At 46.7% G+C, this 20,087-nt stretch overlaps 1 protein-coding gene across 1 annotated transcript in view; it reads left to right on the forward strand.

Moving 5' to 3' along the window:
• The window catches only part of CRBN (cereblon), a 41,944-nt gene extending 25,296 nt beyond the window's left edge, over nt 1–16,648 (forward strand). The window contains exons 6-11 of the mRNA XM_068253124.1: nt 2,045–2,107; nt 3,539–3,623; nt 4,049–4,164; nt 4,246–4,310; nt 9,655–9,786; nt 11,311–16,648. Coding sequence (XP_068109225.1) covers nt 2,045–2,107; nt 3,539–3,623; nt 4,049–4,164; nt 4,246–4,310; nt 9,655–9,786; nt 11,311–11,497 — 648 coding nt within the window. The 3' untranslated portion in view covers nt 11,498–16,648. The remainder of the gene's footprint in view (nt 1–2,044; nt 2,108–3,538; nt 3,624–4,048; nt 4,165–4,245; nt 4,311–9,654; nt 9,787–11,310) is intronic.
• Nucleotides 16,649–20,087: the final 3,439 nt, after the last annotated feature.

Genomic DNA, 20,087 nt, shown 5'->3' on the forward strand with positions numbered 1-20,087 from the left:
TAACGGAATATCAGGCAGCGCTAGCGATTTTTAAAAACCGCTAGCCCATATAAGCCTATGGCAGTGTTCTCACTGCTGAGTTAGCGGTTAGCGTTAACCGCAAACGCATAACATGCAGTATTTGGCCGGTGATACGCGATTAGCAATCGCGATTACCATGCGATTACCATGCATAGCACCACTAATCGCGATCGCTCCCAAAACGCTGCAGTGTCTAGTGATTTTTCCACGTTAATTGCAGAAAAATCACTCCCGCAAAGCGCTGGCAGTAATCGCCTTATTACCAAATAATATTCTGTTGCCATGCATTCTGCTAGGGACATAATGTAAATAATGTAATAACCAGGACAAATGTGCAAATAAAATGTGTGGGTTTTATTACAGGAGCATTGATTATTTTAAAACTGTAGTGGGTGGAAAACTCCTATTCACACATTTGTCCCAGAGTAAATGTGCTGTATATCTTTTACTTCCTAAATAGCTGCCACTTACGGTATGCTTTATAATCTACCCACTATGAACCTGTTACCAACAGGTTTTGAACTAGTTAATCTCCTCATGGGGGATTTTCATTATTTTTTTTTTATTTGCAAAGCTACTTCTTGAATGGTAGTGGTTTTGTCCAACTGCCAGACTTGTGTGGACATGAGTAGGCAGGCTGGGCAGCATCTTTCTGTAGGTCCTCTCAGGGAATACTTTTGGAACTGAGAATCCCCCATGAGGAGATAGACTATTCCAAAAACTGCTGGTAAGAGGTTCAGAGTTGGTAGATTATAATACCTATTGTAAGTGACAGCTCCAAAGAAGTAAAACGTATATGGTATATTTACCGTAGAACAAGTGCAAGTATGTGTGCATACCTATTTTAAGGAAATTTTTAAGGAATTGTATTGAAAATAACTTAATTTTAAAATTTTCTTTTTTTTTACAATACAATTTGTAGATTATTTAGTCAGTGTTTACCCATTGTAAAATGTTTCCTCACCCTGATTTACATTCTGACATTTATCACTGGTAGTGAGATCTTTACTCCTGCCAGATGATCTGTACGGAATGTTTGTGTACTGGGAGTTCTATGCACAGAGGGAGATGCTGCTTGCTTGCCCCTTGGAAACATCTGTTACTGTATTTCCCACAATGCGACAAGGTTCACAGAGAGCAAACGTGCCATGGCCCTGACATCACACTGTGGGAGGGGTTTCACCACAATATCCACACAGACCCGCCCCTGATGCACTATTAGAGGAAAGGTAAAGATTTCTCATGGGAAAGGGGGTATCAGCTATTGATTAGGATGAAGTTCAATCCTGGGTTAAAGTTCCTGTTTAAGTGTGGGGGAAAAAGTTCTTCCAGCTCCTTTAGTCTTGCAGGTCCCTCGCTGTCCACCTGATCTGCCCTGTTGTGCTGCTGGCACTGAATGTGCTGTCCTAGCTGTGCACTATTTAATCACGGACCTGTGGCCAGCAGCGTTCTGTACATGTGCAGTTCATAAAACTAAGGACAGAGAGGAACCTGATAGACTGCTGGGGGCTGAAAGAAGCCCCAGGTGAAGCTCAAATTTTTTTTCCCCCCTATTTAAGATTTATGTTAAATTTTCCAATTTTTCGCTATAGTGCCCCTTAAAAGGACAACTGTAGTATGTGGAGGCAGCCAATTTTTTCTTTTCTTTTAAGCAATACCAGTTGCCGGGCTATCCTGCTGATCCTCTGCCTCTAATACATTTAGCAACAGACCCTGAACAGCAGATCAGGTGTTTCTGACATTGTCTTACAAGATTAGCTGCATGCTTGTTTCTGGTGTGATTCAGACACTACTGCAGCCAAATAGATCAACAGGGCTGTCAGGCAACTGGTATTGTTTAACAGGAAATAAATATGGCAGCCTCCACATACCTCTCACTACAGTTGTCCTCTAAGTTAAAAAAAAAAATGGTTTGTAGAGCACTGAAAAACCTTATATTTTTTTTAAGCAGAATTTCTCTTTTAAGTTCCCATTTTATCCTGTATGTGAAGTTGTGATAAAATACTCTTTACTCTTCCCACAGAGAAAGTTCTATGGTGCCAACCTGACATCATGGCCTTCCTGGCTATATGCTTTGTATGATGCTGTAAGTATCCTTTATACTAATTGAAGGTTGTAAGCATGCATGGGACCTGTGGGTGGCGACTTAGTGTGGACACCGCAGACCTTGTTGGTGGCTTAATGCAGCGGTTGTGGTGTGCGCATGCAGCTGCAGGTGCTTCCATGCCTACTTAAAGCAGCAGAGACAGCCATACTATCCCAGGAAAAAAAAAACCACTTACGGTAAATACTTGTGTACTAATTACATAACATGTATTTTACTTACCAGGTTTTGATTTTATAGAATTTTATATAGTTAAAGAGACTCTGAAGTCTCATAAAAATCATGTTTTTATATTAAAAATCTCTTTAAAGAGACTCTGAAGCGAGAATAAATCTCGCTTCAGAGCTCATAGTTAGCAGGGGCACGTGTGCCCCTGCTAAACCGCCGCAATATCGCCGCTAAACGGTGGTCCCTTCACCCCCAAACCCCCCACTGCGACACTTGGTCGCAGACTTGGTCGTTCCTGGAGGCAGGGCTAACGGCTGCAGCCCTGCCTCCAGTCGCGTCTATCAGCGGCACATCGCCGCCTCTCCCCCGCCCCTCTCAGTGAAGGAAGACTGAGAGGGGCGGGGGAGAGGCAGAGATACGCGCTGACAGATGCACGTGGGGCAGGGCTGCGGCGGTTAGCCCTGCCCCAACCAGGAAGCGCTCCCCCGCTGCACCGAGGGGGATTTGGGGGTGAAGGGACCCCCGTTAAGCCGCGGGATAGCGGCGGTTTAGCAGGGGCACACGTGCCCCTGCTATCTATGAGGTCTGAAGCGAGATTTATTCTCGCTTTAGACTCTCTTTAACATGATTGCCCTAACTAAAACGCTGCATCCCCACGGCTGAACTCTAACTAAATCCCCCCTAACTCTCCCCCGCAAAATCCACGACTTTCTTGGTCGTGGATTTTGCTGCCCCGGGAGGCAGAGCTTTCAGCTGCAGCTCTGCCTCCATGTGTGTCAATCCACCCGTATCTCCGTCTCTCCCCCGCCCCTCTCAGTGAAAGAACACTGAGAGGGGCGGGGAGAAACGGCGTTCCTCGCTGATAGACGTGTGTAGAGGCAGGGCTGCAGCAGAAAGCTCTGCCTCTCACAGAAGTGGTCCCCGCAATGTTCCCTGGGGAGTTTGGGGGGATTTAGTTAGAGTTCAGCCACAGGGATGTGGTGCTCAATCCTTTTTGAGAATCGGGGATTTCCTGTTTTTTCATGCATGACCTTCAGCATACTTCATGCATAGAGCACATGTACATTTTACCTTTAGCATGAAAAAGTCCACTCTGCTCCAGTGACAGTGTAATGGTCAGCATTTATACTCGCACTCCTCTATGGAGAATCATGGAACATTTTAACTGAGCACAATAAGTTCTGTGGACTGACAGTCATCCGGAAGGTGAGATTAGTTGATGGCTTCTCTGTTTTCTCTCTGCAGGATTCTCTGATGGAGAGAGTGAAGCGGCAGCTGCATGAATGGGATGAGAATCTCCGGGACGATTCCCTCCCTGCTAATCCTATAGGTAAGAGTCCTGATTTATCATTCTTCAGCGCGACAATGCTGTAACTTCTTGCCCTTTCCCTGCAGTTGAATTAGTTACAGACAGAGGCGCTTGGCTTAGTCCTAGACCTGCATTGCTGCATAACGTACTCCTTCCCTGTTGCCTTATGAAGCAGGGTCATTCCTACAAAAAGAATTGTACCGAATCTTGGAGTGTATAAATAAATGATTTTGTTGATACATCATTACTAATTTGTGTCTACTTGGAGGAGGTAAGTCCACCTCCTCTTTTTTTTTTTTTTATTTATTATTCTACTGGTGCCTCTGTTTACCTTTGCATAGTTACAGGATTACTGTAAAGTTGTACATTTTAGCATTGAATAAAGGGCTATTTCAGATTATCTCAGGGACACATGACATGTTTCTTTGTCATCTTATTTCTCATAGATTTCTCATATCGAGTGGCTGCGTGTTTGCCTATAGATGACACATTGCGCATCCAGTTGCTGCAGATTGGTAATGCTATTCAGCGGCTACGGTGTGAGCTGGACATCATGAGCAAAGTGAGTGCATTGTATTCCGCTATATCAGTTCCACCTTTCCCCTGTAGAGGGCGCTTTGTGTGATGCTGTCTCTTGTTCTAGTGCACGTCGCTCTGCTGTAAGCGCTGTCAGGACACCGAAATCACCACCAAGAATGAGATTTTCAGGTAAGGTGGATGGCTGTGGAGCGAGCAGGCAGTGCGTGGGGAAAATGGGGGTTTATATGCAGGGCTGTGGAGTCAGTTCAAAAGTCATCCGAATCCGACCACTGTTTTTGAAACCTCTGACTCCAGATACCCAAAATTATTCCGACTCCTTAATCTAATTCTTATCAGGACTGTGGAGTTTGTACAAAAATCAACCGACTCTGACTCCTCAGTTTGAGACCACTGACTCTGACTCCAGGTACCTAAAATTACTCTGACTCCTCGACTCCGACCCCACAGCCCTGTTTATATGATCAGTGTATGGGGAGAGCATACAGGCATTAATATGGTCAGTGTGTGGGGAGAGAACACTGGGGTTTATGTGGTCAGTGTGAGGTGAGGGCACACGGGATTATGTGGTCAGTGTGAGGTGAGGGCACACAGGGGATTATGTGGTCAGTGTGAGGCGAGAGCACACAGGGGATTATGTGGTCAGTGTGAGGTGAGAGCACACAGGGGATTATGTGGTCAGTGTGAGGTGAGAGCACACAGGGGGTTATGTGGTCAGTGTGAGGTGAGAGCACACAGGGGGTTATGTGGCCAGTGTGAGGTGAGAGCACACAGGGGGTTATGTGGCCAGTGTGAGGTGAGAGCACACAGGGGATTATGTGGTCAGTGTGAGGTGAGAGCACACAGGGGGTTATGTGGTCAGTGTGAGGTGAGAGCACACCGGGGGTTATGTGGTCAGTGTGAGGTGAGAGCACACAGGGGGTTATGTGGTCAGTGTGAGGTGAGAGCACACAGGGGGTTATGTGGTCAGTGTGAGGTGAGAGCACACAGGGGGTTATGTGGTCAGTGTGAGGTGAGAGCACACAGGGGGTTATGTGTTCAGTGCGAGGTGAGAGCACACGGGGTTATGTGCAGGCTCGGACTGAGCCACCGAACCACCGATGGTCCCATCGGTGGGCCCCGACTGCCCCGCCTCCTGGGGGCCTCAGAGCTAAGAGGGAGGGGGCACAGCTTGGAAGGGGGGGAATTGGGCACAGAGCGGCGGGGAGGGGGGGAAGCGTCCCGTCCCCCCCCCCACACCTAGGGGCGCACCCCCCTCCTCCAGAAGTGCAGCCAGCAGCGAGCGGAGAATAGCTACAGAGCTTCAGATGATGATGCTAGCTCCACATGCCGCTGCTGCCCTGCTGGTCTCCTGTAGTGACGCTGTCCAATCACGCTCTCGCAGTACTTCCTGCGAGAGCGTGATTGGACAGCGTCACTACATTAGACGGAGACCAGCAGGCAGCAGCGGCATGCGCGGAGCTAGCATCATCACCTGAAGCTCGGTAAGCTATTTTCTGCTCGCTGCTGGCTGCACTTCTGGAGGAGGGGGGCCCCTAGGTGAGGGAGGGGGGGAGGCTTCCCTGCTGATCTGTGCCCGCTGCCCCCCCCCTTCTAAGCTGGGGGGGACTTGCATTGTGTAGGGGTATCTGCAGCCAACCTGATTGCATTGTGTGGGGGTATCTGCAGCCAACCTGATTGCATTGTGTGGGGGTATCTGCAGCCAACCTGATTGCATTGTGTGGGGGTATCTGCCACCAACCTGATTGCATTGTGTGGGGATATCTGCAGCCAACCTGATTGCATTTTGTGGGGGCATCTGCCGTGAACCTGATTGCATTTTGTGGGGGCATCTGCCGGCAACCTGATTGTATTTTGTGGGGGTATCTGCTGCCATTTGACTACTTGATGAATTATCATGAGGCATGTAACTACTTGAATATTTTAACTAAAATGTATCTGGTCAGACCTAATCTCTGTGAATAACACCGCTACTTATTTTGTGTTTTGTATTTTTTTTTTTTTTTTTTTAAGTCTGCCCATGGCTCATCATGACCACGCCGATGTTCCAGTGCGTGGTGACACCCATGTAGTTTAGCTGCTGCGTGCGCCGCATTTAGACATATCCCTATTGGAGACTGTCCTCAGAATTGCTCACAATCTATTCCCTACCATAAAGTCATGCAAAATTTCTAGAGTACATGTGTATGTATGGGGGGGGGGGGAGGAGAGGGGGCGGGCCCCAGGCTGAAACTTCCTTGGTGGGCCCTTAGTGTCCCAGTCCGACCCTGGTTATTTGGTCAGTGTGAGGTGAGAGCACACGGGGGGTTATGTGGTCAGTGTGAGGTGAGAGCACACGGGGGGTTATGTGGTCAGTGTGAGGTGAGGGCACGGGGGGGTTATGTGATCAGTGTGAGGTGAGAGCACACAGGGGGTTATTTGGTCAGTGTGAGGTGAGAGCACACGGGGGGTTATGTGGTCAGTGTGAGGTGAGAGCACACAAGGGGTTATGTGGTCAGTGTGAGGTGAGAGCACACGGGGGGTTATGTGGTCAGTGTGAGGTGAGAGCACACGGGGGGTTATGTGGTCAGTGTGAGGTGAGGGCACACAGGGGGTTATGCGGTCAGTGTGAGGTGAGAGCACACACGGGGTTATGTGGTCAGTGTGAGGTGAGAGCACACAGGGGATTATGTGGTCAGTGTGAGGTGAGAGCACACGGGGGGTTATGTGGTCAGTGTGAGGTGAGAGCACACGGGGGGTTATGTGGTCAGTGTGAGAGCACACAGGGGATTATGTGGTCAGTGTGAGGTGAGAGCACACGGGGGATTATGTGGTCAGTGTGAGGTGAGAGCACACGGGGGGTTATGTGGTCAGTGTGAGGTGAGAGCACACAAGGGGTTATGTGGTCAGTGTGAGGTGAGAGCACACAGGGGGTTATGTGGTCAGTGTGAGGTGAGAGCACACAGGGGGTTATGTGGTCAGTGTGAGGTGAGAGCACACGGGGGGTTATGTGGTCAGTGTGAGGTGAGAGCACACAAGGGGTTATGTGGTCAGTGTGAGGTGAGAGCACACGGGGGGTTATGTGGTCAGTGTGAGGTGAGAGCACACAGGGGGTTATGTGGCCAGTGTGAGGTGAGAGCACACAGGGGGTTATGCGGTCAGTGTGAGGTGAGAGCACACACGGGGTTATGTGGTCAGTGTGAGGTGAGAGCACACAGGGGATTATGTGGTCAGTGTGAGGTGAGAGCACACGGGGGATTATGTGGTCAGTGTGAGGTGAGAGCACACGGGGGGTTATGTGGTCAGTGTGAGAGCACACAGGGGATTATGTGGTCAGTGTGAGGTGAGAGCACACGGGGGATTATGTGGTCAGTGTGAGGTGAGAGCACACGGGGGGTTATGTGGTCAGTGTGAGGTGAGAGCACACAAGGGGTTATGTGGTCAGTGTGAGGTGAGAGCACACGGGGGGTTATGTGGTCAGTGTGAGGTGAGAGCACACAGGGGGTTATGTGGTCAGTGTGAGGTGAGGGCACACGGGGGGTTATGTGGTCAGTGTGAGGTGAGAGCACACAGGGGGTTATGTGGTCAGTGTGAGGTGAGAGCACACGGGGGGGGTTATGTGGTCAGTGTGAGGTGAGAGAGCACACGGGGGGTTATGTGGTCAGTGTGAGGTGAGAACACACGGGGGGTTATGTGGTCAGTGTGAGGTGAGAGCACACGGGGGTTATGTGGTCAGTGTGAGGTGAGAACACACGGGGGGTTATGTGGTCAGTGTGAGGTGAGAACACACGGGGGGTTATGTGGTCAGTGTGAGGTGAGAGCACACGGGGGGTTATGTGGTCAGTGTGAGGTGAGAGCACACAGGGGGTTATCTGGTCAGTGTGAGGTGAGAGCACACGGGGGGGTTATGTGGTCAGTGTGAGGTGAGGGCACGGGGGGGTTATGTGATCAGTGTGTGTGGTAAAAGCAAAACTTCATTTCCCAAGTATGTGATACTGAACGCTATCTCAAGCTTTTTATTGAAAATGTATGTAGTGGGGAAAGAGCCCTCTGATGGTCATATGCAGTATTGCTGTTTAACTCACAGCTAGATATGGCAAATGAAATACTACAGAAATAATTCCTGCTTGAACCTGGATTAATGCAAATTGTATACAGTAATTATATACAAATATCAGACAGCGCTATATTAGAGTTACTAAGTCAATAACAACCTTTAATAATCAAAACCCTCCACATTGGAGGAGACAGTGTATACAACCGGCATTGAGCATAAAATAAATGTTATGCTCAATGCCAGTTGTATACACTGTCTCCTCCAATGTGGAGGGTTTTGATTATTAAAGGTTGTTATTGACTTCGTAACTTTAATATAGCGCTGTCTGATATTTGTATATAATTATTGTCATTAAGGAATTGGGATATCCTTTATCAGATCCAGCTGCTAACTGCTGTTGCGCAACACTTTGTATCTATAACCAAATTGTATAGAGCTTGGAACTGGACCAGTGAGAATCAGCAGGAAGTGGTTTTATTTCTCCTTATTTGAAGCTACACACAGCTTGCGTTTAATGTACAGACTAAAAGGAACTATTTGCAGCTCACTGACCATCTCTTGTCACAGGTACTTGTAGTTGTGTTGGCAAATATGGCATAGGAATCCCTGGTGAAGGAAGTGGGCTCAGTACACGTCTGTGCATATTTTGCTCCTAATTCTGGCACTATGCCTTTTTCACAAAATGAGGGGAAAAAATGATCCCTTGTGCAGAGGCGTATCTAGAGGGGTACAGGCATGGCTCATGCCATGGGCGCCACAGCACCATGGGCGCCACCCTGCTTGCCTCTGTTGTGCACCGCCATGCCTGACCCTTGCCTCTTTGTCACTAAGACCTCAGATCAGATTAATTCTGGGAAACCTGGCTACTTATCTTATGTATGTAGGGCACACTTGGCTTAGTTTCAGAAAAGAGGACAAAGAGGGAATAAGAAGAGATATTTAAAAACAAAGTAAGGTAACTTCAGCAATAGCTCAAGCCAAAAAACACAGGCAACGATAACATGTATGCGAGATAGGATGGGGCTCTGACCAGGGGGGCGCATTTTCAGTGTTTGCCATAGGCTCTATATTACCCAGATACGCCCCTGCCCTTGTGAAGCAACTGCAGAGGAGCGATTTTATGATACAGAATCCTTTTTGGTGTATCGGTGTACTTGCGCACGACTCCTGGCTGGGTTGCACAGCTGAAGGAGCCACCAGCGGGAGAATGGAGGGGATCCTGAGGACGTCGAGGGACCTCACGGGCTGGAGGAAGCCCCAGGTAAGTTCAGTATTGCATTTTTTAGCTCTGTTCACTGTCCCTGTAAGATCTCTCCAGAGATGTTCAAGCTGATTCAAGTGTGGGCTCTGGCTGGGTGACTCAAGGACATTGGCAGAGTTGTCCTAAAGCCACTCTATGATGCATTGCAGTTTTTGAATACCGATTTCTCTTACGTGTTGTAATTATAAGCTGCTTGTTCATGCTTTCCTCCCATGCAGTCTGTCTCTCTGTGGTCCCATGGCTGCCTACGTGAATCCTCATGGCTACGTTCATGAGACTCTTACTGTGTACAAGGCCCTAAACCTGAGCCTGGTGGGACGAGCATCTACCGAGAATAGCTGGTTTCCAGGGTGAGTACAAGTGAGAGAATGTGCTTCACTTCCATGACTTGTAATACTGCGAGTGTTTATCTGCTAGATTATCCAAACGTCAGACCTCCATTGGATACAAATGTATGACTCCACTGCCATATCCTGAAAGATAAGTGTTTATCCGGTGCTCCATGCAGATTTATTGTGTACTAGAGCAAGTCAGCCACATCTTCATATTAGGAATGGTCAATGAGATGCAACTCATTTGCATTTGTAGTTGATGCAGCATTATGCAAAAGTTGCATGCAATTATATGCAGCTTGAAAATGAACCAATCAAATCCTGCTGAGTAAATTCCAATTGGTCCATTTTCAAGCTGCATAAATTTGCATAATGATGCATCAACTCAAAATTATTTGCATCTCATTTGCCATCTCTAATTCATATGCTAAGCACAACCATCATGAAGCCACCTTCCTGATTGACCCCCCTCCGAACCCCTGTATGTAGTGGTCACTGATATAGTGACCAGTGCATCCAGAAACTACGGTATTTATGGAGCTTCAAAACTTTTTTGATATTATCATAATTGGGTGTCGTGTGTAGAATTCCAAGTGAAAAAATAATTCAGACACACATCTCTCTCTCTCTCCCTCCCTCCCCCCCCCCCCTCACACTCCGGGGTCAGCGTTACTTGTAACTAGGGCTGTGGAGCCGGAGCAATTTTGGGTACCTGGAGTCGGTGGTATCATACACCGAGGAGTGGGATGATTGTTGTACCAACTCCACAGCCCTGCTTGTAACAGCCACATGCTATGGCCCTACTTGTTAAACTGAATTATGCTGGTTTGGGCATACACGGATTTGCAACATTTGGAAACCAAGCTCTGTGGTGAGATGTGACTACATTGGACGTAAAAGGGTCTTGAGAAAACAGAAGTGGCTTTATCAAAGATGTTTTGAAAGGAGTCAGGGTGTTCACTGCAGAAGGAAGCTGATTGTATCTCTAACACTTTGCATAACGGGTAGTATAGGCTTTGCATGCAACCATGTGCTGAAATAATAACAAAATATAATAGTTTCCTCAGCTAAATCATTTACAGGCTTCAGTAATGGCATTTCACTTGTTTTCAAAACAGTTGCTGGCAACATTCTCAGTAATTTGTTTGACATGTTTGGCTTCTAGTGAATGGATAGGCTGCATTCTCAGTGATGTCACTGGTCTCTAGCGAATGGATAGGCTGCATGCTCAGTTAGGTCACTGGTCTCTAGTGAATGGATAGGCTGCATGCTCAGTTAGGTCACTGGTCTCTAGTGAATGGATAGGCTGCATTCTCAGTGAGGTCACTGATCTCTAGTGAATGGATAGGCTGCATGCTCAGTGAAGTCACTGGTCTCTAGTGAGTGGATAAGCTGCATTCTTAGTGATGTCACTGGCTTCTGGTGAATGGATAGGCTGCATTCGCAGTGATGTCACTGGCCTCTAGTGAATGGACTGACTGTAATCTCTGATTTTATTTATTTTTTATATGAATTTTCATTTGTGTTATTTTTTTAAAACAGGTACGCCTGGACCATTGCACAGTGCAGAGTGTGTGGCAGTCACATGGGCTGGAAATTTACAGCAGTGCGTAAAGATCTCTCTCCACAGAGGTTTTGGGGTCTGACCCGCTCTGCTCTGCAACCGCGGATCCCAATGCCAGATGATGAGGAGGCCAGACAGGATCAATCCCCCATTCTCTGCCTGTGAACTTGGATTTTCCCCCATGCTTTGTCGACTTCCGACCCCCAGGGAAGACAACAGGATACTGCAAACACAGCCCCTCTACGTAATACCATATGTATTGGAAAGGGGACATTCTGTCCTAGTTTGCACAGGTGTATAGAGCAGTGCCAGTCTGAGGTGTGACTCGAGATGGAGAAGGACGATGTTTGCATCCACCTCTGCTTCCATCACTCAGTTCCTGCCTCTGTTCGGTGCCTCCACTCTACATGCCACTCTTCGCTGTAGCTTTTATTTTCCTTGTTATGCGTATCACTTGTTCTAAGCAACATAATCATTGATTTCACTGTCAGTTACTGTCTGCAGTTTATGATACGGGTTCCCTAACCTGTCTTTGAGCCACTTATTAACGTCGGCATAGAGGAGTGTTTGTCTACCCAAAGCAATCAGCTTGTAGCGGAGTTTCTCTAATGGAGGTTAGAAAATGCAAGCTGCTGATTGGGTACTGTGTACTCAAGTCTTTGTGGATGTCATCAGCATAGATCTGGTAATGGGTTAGGTTAGTACATTGACTGTGGTAAATGTGGCGTGGGTAGCTTCAGGACACTTAAGCCTTGTGTACACGCCAAGCTAAACTCTACAACGGTGTCCAGTTAGAATGCCGAAATGTCTCAGGTGAGCACATTGTTCACCCCACCATAGCATCAGATATGTCACGATGCTGTAAGGTAGAGGAGCATCTTTATAGCACTTAGTCCTAAACTGTCACCTGAGGGATTGGGTCCTGATACCTATGTGTGAAAATCATTGTTAACGATCAGTGAAAGCAGAGTGTAAAGGAAGCCATACATCACTCGATGTATAGGTAGATAGACTGAGACAGATCCCGCTGATCAGAGAGGGATTTGTTGACTGCCCATACACTCAGAACGATTTCAGCCCAAAACCTCCACCACCTGCCCTCCAAGTATCTCTCCAGATTCCCGAACTTAAACTCTCACCAGTCCGCGAACACCACTTCCCGGCCTTTGGTGTCCACCGGCACAGTGTGTGCTTGTACCATGTGTCACTAGGAGGGGGTAGTGATGTTACACATGCTCCTGGTGCCATGTGGAACAGGGGGTGGAGTCACAGCAGTGGACAGGTGAGATTTCTACACTGCGCACGGTGGAGATGGATGCTTTTATATTGGGGGGTTCAAGGCAATAGCCAGGGGTGTGCCAGTCAACACGGTATTGAATATAGTGATCACTGGGCACCTGGTCAGGCACTTGCGACTGAGATTTTCCATCATGCCCGATCAAAAGATCAATCGGGCAGCCATGTTGTGGCACTGATACTCGTCCAATTTGATAAAATTGTCGAATTGGAAGGTTGATCGGGCCACGATATTAAGTTGTGTGTGGGTACCTTAACAGCTTGTACTGTATGAGGGTCATTCAGAAAGTAATAGCGGTTTTTATTTAATCAATTAAGGAAACCTTTTAATTCAGACACACTGGGCCCAATTCAATTCACTTTTTCCTCTTAAGTGATATTTTCACATCTTATCAAAATAATGCCTTTTGAACCACTAGCAAGAAGAAAAAAAGAATAATGGCATTACTTTTTTACCTACTTTTTGGTATTTTTGCAATTGCAAAGTATTGAAATGTTATATTAAACAGAAGATGCAAAATTCTCTCCTAGGAGAAAAAGTGAATTGGATTGGGCCCACTGCATCTTCTGATTATTTCTCTACATAATTACCTCAGTTATTAAAGTATTTATCATATCATTTTTACAAGTTTTTCAATCCCTTTTTTTCTGTAGCATCCCACTACTCAGCTATGGGTTGGAGGATTTGAGGGGGTGGAGTTTAATACTGCTGAGCAGTTACTGGCGTTCTGCAGTCATGTGACAAGTTGTGCTGGGAGAGAGGAGACTAACCTGACATGGAAATTAATTTACACAGATTATCTTGCGTGGTGGATAAAAGCAAATGGGCTTTACTTTATGGATGACCCTTGTATATACTGGAGCTCATATGACAATCTTAAAAATAGTGTAAAATAAATAATGTACGGTAGTTGCATTGTATTATTGCCCACAGCCTATTTTGTAAGCTATTCTAAATGTACTTCAGTATAAATATGCTTACACTCTAAACACATATTGAAAATGTTCTTGTCTAGTTGCACTTTAACTAAACTGTAACCCGTCTCAAGGAATATGTACATCACTTGAAAAAATACATTAAAATAAAAATTGACCTATTGAAATGAGGCCCTAGAAACCCTTAATACTGCCCTCTAGGGAAAAGGTGTGGCCCAACTCTGTAGTTCCTACCCATTACATTTACCAGTAAAATAAAGGGGCAGCTACTGTGGGCTTTTATTTTTTTTATTTTTATTTTTTTTATGGTGTTGATATGGCTATAATACCTACCAAGTTACTTTACTGGGAACAATTCTACCAATCACATTTTCAGACAATTTATGTATATTTTCCAGATGGGCAATTAAAGCTAGACATATACCCGTATATACTCGCATATAAGCCGACCCGTGTATAAGCCGAGATACCCACTTTTCCCTCAAACTAGGAAAAAGTGATCGACTCGCATATAAGCCCCCTCCACAGTAGCCACATCTGCCCCCAGTACAAGTCAGCCCCCCTCCTCATAGCCAGACGCACCCCAAGGATGATACAGCTGGCATCATAGATATTAGACAGCGATTGCCACACGGTAAGAATACCCGATCATTGCACTGCTGACACATTGCTGGCACGCTCCACTCCACAAGGGGACATGGGTAGTCCTGAGCAGCGCACTCTGCATACCATGTTGCAGGGGATGGAGGGCACGGACACAGCAGGGAGCCAGTAACAAAACCTGCTCCACTGACTCGCATATAAGCCGAGGGGGGTAACTTTTCAGCACTTTTTTTGTGTTTAAAAATTAGGCTTATATGCGAGTATACACAGTAAGTACTGATTTAAGTGTAGGTTCATACTACACTAAAAAAAAGTTTCCTTTCATAATAGAGAAAAACTGACAAGTTTATGATTACTATGTTATCTATAGGAGCTGCGTTACTTTTTTTTGTTGGAAATACATCCGCTTTAACTGCAGCAGAATCGGAATGCATCCTTTAGGCTGCTTTTACAGTGGGACTTTAAAGTCCCATGTTACAGCAGCCTGTAACGCAGCCCAACTCACAGCAATTAAAAATCAATGGGCTGTTAGTGCCCACGTTGCATACGAGTATAACGCTGCACATTAAATGAAAGTGCAGCATGCTGTGCGTTAGACTGCTTGCACATGCTCAGTAATGTATGTCATGTCAGGAGGGGAGAGACCGTTATTGTGTCTAGCCACATGGCTAATTAACCCTCCTGGTGGTTTGTCAAAATCCGCCAGGGGGCAGCAAAGCCATTTAAAAAAAAAAAATGTTCATGTAGCGAGACGAGGTCTCGCTACATGATAGCCGCTGCTCAGCGGCATCCCCCCAGCCCTTCCGATCGCCTCCGGCGATCAGGAGATCCCGTACAAAGAACGGGATCTCCTGGAGGGCTACCCCCGTCGCCATGGCGACTGGCGGGATGACGTCGTGACGTCAAAGGGGACTCCGATCCACCCCACAGCGCTGCCTGGCACTGATTGGCCAGGCAGCGCACGGGGTCCCGGCTGCGGCGTGACGGATAGCGGCAAATCGGCGGGTAGCGGCGGCGATCGGATTGCACATGCAGATAGCAAAGTGCTAGCTGCGTGTAGCAAAAAAAAATTATGCAAATCGGCCCAGCGAGGCCTGAGCGATGCCTTCCGGCGGCATAACCCGAGCTTAGCTCGGGCCTACCGCCAGGAAGGTTGATATTCACTGCACTGCACTGTAGTGTTGTCCAGATAATGAATGTTTCGGATCTTTGTGAGTCGAATCATCCGGATCATCACAATGAACGATTCGGTGCACAATAGATGCCAGGAAGAAACAGGACCTGCAGCTTCTGTGCACAAGCACAATCTTCCTGCCGCATCTCTCCCTTCTCCATTAGCACCCTCAATGTGCCCTCATTCTCCTGCACCTCTCACTCTGCTGCACTTCCTGCTTTCCTAGTAAAATGATTCAAAGATCCGGATCTTTTCAATGATCCGATCCGAATCATTGAAAAGATCTAAACTTCCCAGTATATAATGACAACGGCGCATCAAGAGCCGCATAACGCAGCTCAATCTGACGTCCAACTTCAACACCACCATGCGTTGCGTTAGCGACACGTTATGCGACTTCAACGTCCCCTAAAACGCAACGTCTTGGTGTGAAAGAGGCCTTAGTACTACACAACTTTTCTGGCCACCATAAAAGCCTGCGGGAATGGACAGTGTCCATATTTAATAGGCTTTTTCTCTTTCAGTTCTCATCTGCCCTTTTTTTTTTTTTTTTCTTGTCACCACCTTTGCTGCCACTCTGCCGTCAGGGATAAACGCCACAAGGTGGACCAATGAGAATCCTCTCCGGGTACAGAGGATTTCTATTGGTCCATTTCAAGCCAATGGGTAGCTGCTGGCAGTGGAGGACCCAAGCAGCAGTGTATCTGCGCAGGATATGCTGTGCATCTGGCAGTGGTGTGAACCTACACCAAGACCTAATATTGGCAAGTAATCTTTCCATCCCATGGGAAATCTGCTGGGAGAGATTTACTTTTTTTTTACCCCATTCTCCCCTTTGACTCTTAGTTTTCAGCATCGATTAAAGTGCCATGCAGCTGTCTATTCCCTCATCCAACTGGAAATTTTCCACATCTGATTAACTTTTGATTAAACTGTCTGAAATATATTGAAAGTTAAACTACAGACAGATTCAATCAAATGAGGACCCACCCTTTACCCCCCCCTTAAGGACCAGCGCTGGTTTGATTGATCTGTGCTGGGTGGGCTCTGCAGCCCCCAGCACAGATCAGGGTGCAGGCAGGGAGATCAGATTGCCCCCCTTTTTTCCCCCCTATGGGGATGATGTGCTGGGGGGGGGTCTGATCTCTCCTGCCTGCTGTGGGTGGCGGGGGGGCACCTCAAAGCCCCCCTCCGCGGCGAAATTCCCCCCTCCCTCTCCTACCTGCTGCCTCCCCCGGTGATCGGGGCTGCACAGGACGGCTATCCGTCCTGTGCAGCCAGTGACAGGACGTCCCGTCACATGGCGGCGATCCCCGGCCGCTGATTGGCCGGGGATCGCCGATCTGCCTTACGGCGCTGCTGCGCAGCAGCGCCGTACAAATGTAAACAAAGCGGATTATTTCCGCTTGTGTTTACATCTAGCCTGCGAGCCGCCATCGGCGGCCCGCAGGCTATTCACGGAGCCCCCCGCCGTGATTTGACAGGAAGCAGCCGCTCGTACGAGCGGCTGCTTCCTGATTAATTAGGCTGCAGCTGGCGACGCAGTACTGCGTCGCTGGTCCTGCAGCTGCCACTTTGCCGACGCACGTTATGAGTGTGCGGTCGGCAAGTGGTTAAAGAGAATCTGTAGCCCCCTGGGGAGTATGTGCCTTGGGAGGAGGAAACCTCTGGATCCTAATGAGGCTTCTCCTGTCCTCCTCAGCAGAGAGGATCCAGTACAGCCCCACCCCCAGGATCTCATGTCGGTGCATATGCAGTAGCAGCTCTCGCTCATGCAGGAATAGTTGAGCCTGATCAGGGCCATGTTACTGCGCAAGGATAAGTTTTATGCTCCTACTTGGTAGAGCAGACCCGATCAGGGTCAGCTGTTTTCAGTGGTGCCCGAGCAGAGAACTGCTAGTGTGCATGCGTACAAAGGCAATTGTAAATATTATTGCTGCTCTGTGTCTGGAGGAGCCAGTGCTGGATCCAGACAGCTGAGCAGGACACAAGGAAGCCTCTGTGAGATCCAGATAGTTCCCCTTCCCGAGGTAAATACCCCCTGGGGCTCTTATTTTTGTGCGTTACAGATTCTCTTTACTGTCTAGAAGATAATACGGGTATGGCTGATTTCAGAGAGTCTGATAGCCAGAGGATCAGCATGGTGACCAGGAAACTTGTATTTTCAGAGTTTAGCTATGGCAGCCTCCATCTCTTTCTCATTCTCAAAAAAGGAACGTCATAACTTAAGAATTTCAAGATTTAAGGGCAAGCTTTAAAAAAATAAAACAACTTAATTGATAAGATTGTTAAACTATTTCTAATTGAACAATTATTTTATGTGAGGGTTTCTGTGATGTTCATTAATATAAGCGGACATGTTCAGTACTGCAGTGAGGAATGATAGTAGTGAGTGACGCAGCAACTACATTTCAGTGTTTTTTTGATGACATCGGGTGAAGGTGACACTTGGCCACACGCTGTCCGTTACACCTGCACATACCCTAGTGGCACCTACTCTGTTAGGAACCTGTTACACAAAAGGTGACAGAACCAGTCGGGTATAGAGATGAGTATATGATTTGCAGCCCTACCCCCCCCCCCCCCCCCCCCCCCAGTTTGGAACAGTGACTTTAATACTCCCTATCACCTCATTACATGGACTGTAGCATCTGTACAGCCATCACAAAAATGCACTATGTTGAATTGTGACACTATTTGCACTTTATTGGCCTGATTTACCCAGTAGAGCTACGGAAAGTAATCCAGTAAACCCGGACTGGAAGGGTTTATTTACACATTGCATTGGATAACATCACCTCATATACTTTTGTTTCTTTGCCTAATTCCATCACTGCTAGGTTTTACTTAAAGCAAACAAAATAAATGAATAGAATACAATGAGTGTCAAAGAAAAGTCACTGTTTTGTATTTTCAGTTATATACCGTATATACTTGCATATAAGCCGACCCATGTATAAGCCGAGGTACCCACTTTTCCCTCAGAAACCAGGAAAAAGTTATTGACTTGCATATAAGCCACCTCTCTGGTAGCCTAATGTTCACACAGTACAAGTAAGCCCCCCTTCCCATAGCCAGATGTGCCCCAGGATCACACAGCTGTGTCTCAAGAAGCCACTCGATGGTGTCATAGATATGAGACATAGCGACTGCCACACAGGAAGAATCCCTGCTCATTGCACCCCTTCACACACTGTGTTCTACATGCCAGGGGACACACAGGTAGACTCGAGCAGTACACTCTGCACACCATGTTGCAGGGGATGGAGGGCACGGGTACAGCAGGGTACAAGCTGGTAAGAGGATCACTAGTGCACAATCCTTACGCTTCTCTGCCATTACCTGCTCCACCATCCGTTCTGCTCCACTGACTCGCATAAGCCGAGGGGGGTAACTTTTCGGCAGATTTTTTTATGCTGGCTTATACACAGTATATACAGTGACTTTATTTTTTAACATTGCATTATTCTGTTATATCCACAGTTTAAAACCCACACTCTGTCTTTTAAGCTACTATACAAAGCAGAAATAATGACCCTTTGAACTTCCCTGCAGTAAGCTGTCTTTCACTGTTTCTTGGCTGGTGCTTCAGAAAACAGGACTGTATTCCACCCAATGGGTCAGAAAAGCCCTTTTGCATAGATAGCTGAAGTTTCTTCAACTCTTCCTGTACTGGAAAACGAGACTTTGCCATTAATGTTCTACTTCTTAGCTTTACTACACATGCAATTCATTATTAGTTTGTTTTCACTTCAGGTTTGCTTTAATTGAATGACGTAGCAAGAGTCAGTGCTGCTGGAAGAGCTGGATTTGTGTTATAGGTGTGGCCATCTTGCTTTCTCCTAATCTACACAGGTGCAGCAAAACAGCTCATGCTCCAGACTGCAGTTCTATTTTACCCGATTCTGTGAGGAAGGTGTTGCCCAGCGGGGATTGGGATGCAACACCTTCTGTTGCTATGGAGAGAGGAGGAGCAATGAATCACAGAGAAGGTGGGGAGAGAAAACGATATCTTTGGCCAGAGCTCAGCTGCTTCTACCACACAGAATAGATTTTACAATATGTGTCAAAATGCAGGACTCCACTGTTTGATAGAGTGCACTGCTATGGGCTGTCCATCTACTGCCATTGCTGATCAACCAAAATTTTACATTCAGTCTTAATTTGTGTTTCACTATAGGCGTTCCATCATAGTGATTGAATCTGCCAGGAAAAAGCTATACGTGTATGGCCATTACACAAAGGATTTCTTTTTTTCAAAAGGTTATACAGGCATTCTGCTACTAACAAATGACTCCAGTTTCCATGCATACAAACAAAGCTGTCTGCATATACAAATTATACAGTAATGTTACAGTAGAATCCCTGTAATAGTACACTTAAAAGGGACCTGCCCAAATAGTTCACTATATCAGGATTGGTCATGCATTGTATATTTATACAGGTACATGGCCTTGACTCGGGGACGGAGTTGACTATAGCCAGGTTTACTACTGCAGAGTGTACTATAACGAGGTTCTACTGTATTACATATTTTTATGTCATGTCGCAGTATTGTATAAACTATTGTAAGGAGTTTAACACATTAAAAAAAACAATGTTTGTAAAATGCATACAAATCTAGATTTGTCCAAGATAAATCATGTATCCACGTTCACGTGAATCAACTTACAAATTCATTCGACTTACAATTTCCCAGAACAGAATCTGTTTGTAAGTAGCGGACTGCCTGTAGCTATAAGTAAC

This window comes from Hyperolius riggenbachi, chromosome 9 (assembly GCF_040937935.1).
Source record: "Hyperolius riggenbachi isolate aHypRig1 chromosome 9, aHypRig1.pri, whole genome shotgun sequence".
Lineage (NCBI taxonomy): Eukaryota > Metazoa > Chordata > Amphibia > Anura > Hyperoliidae > Hyperolius > Hyperolius riggenbachi.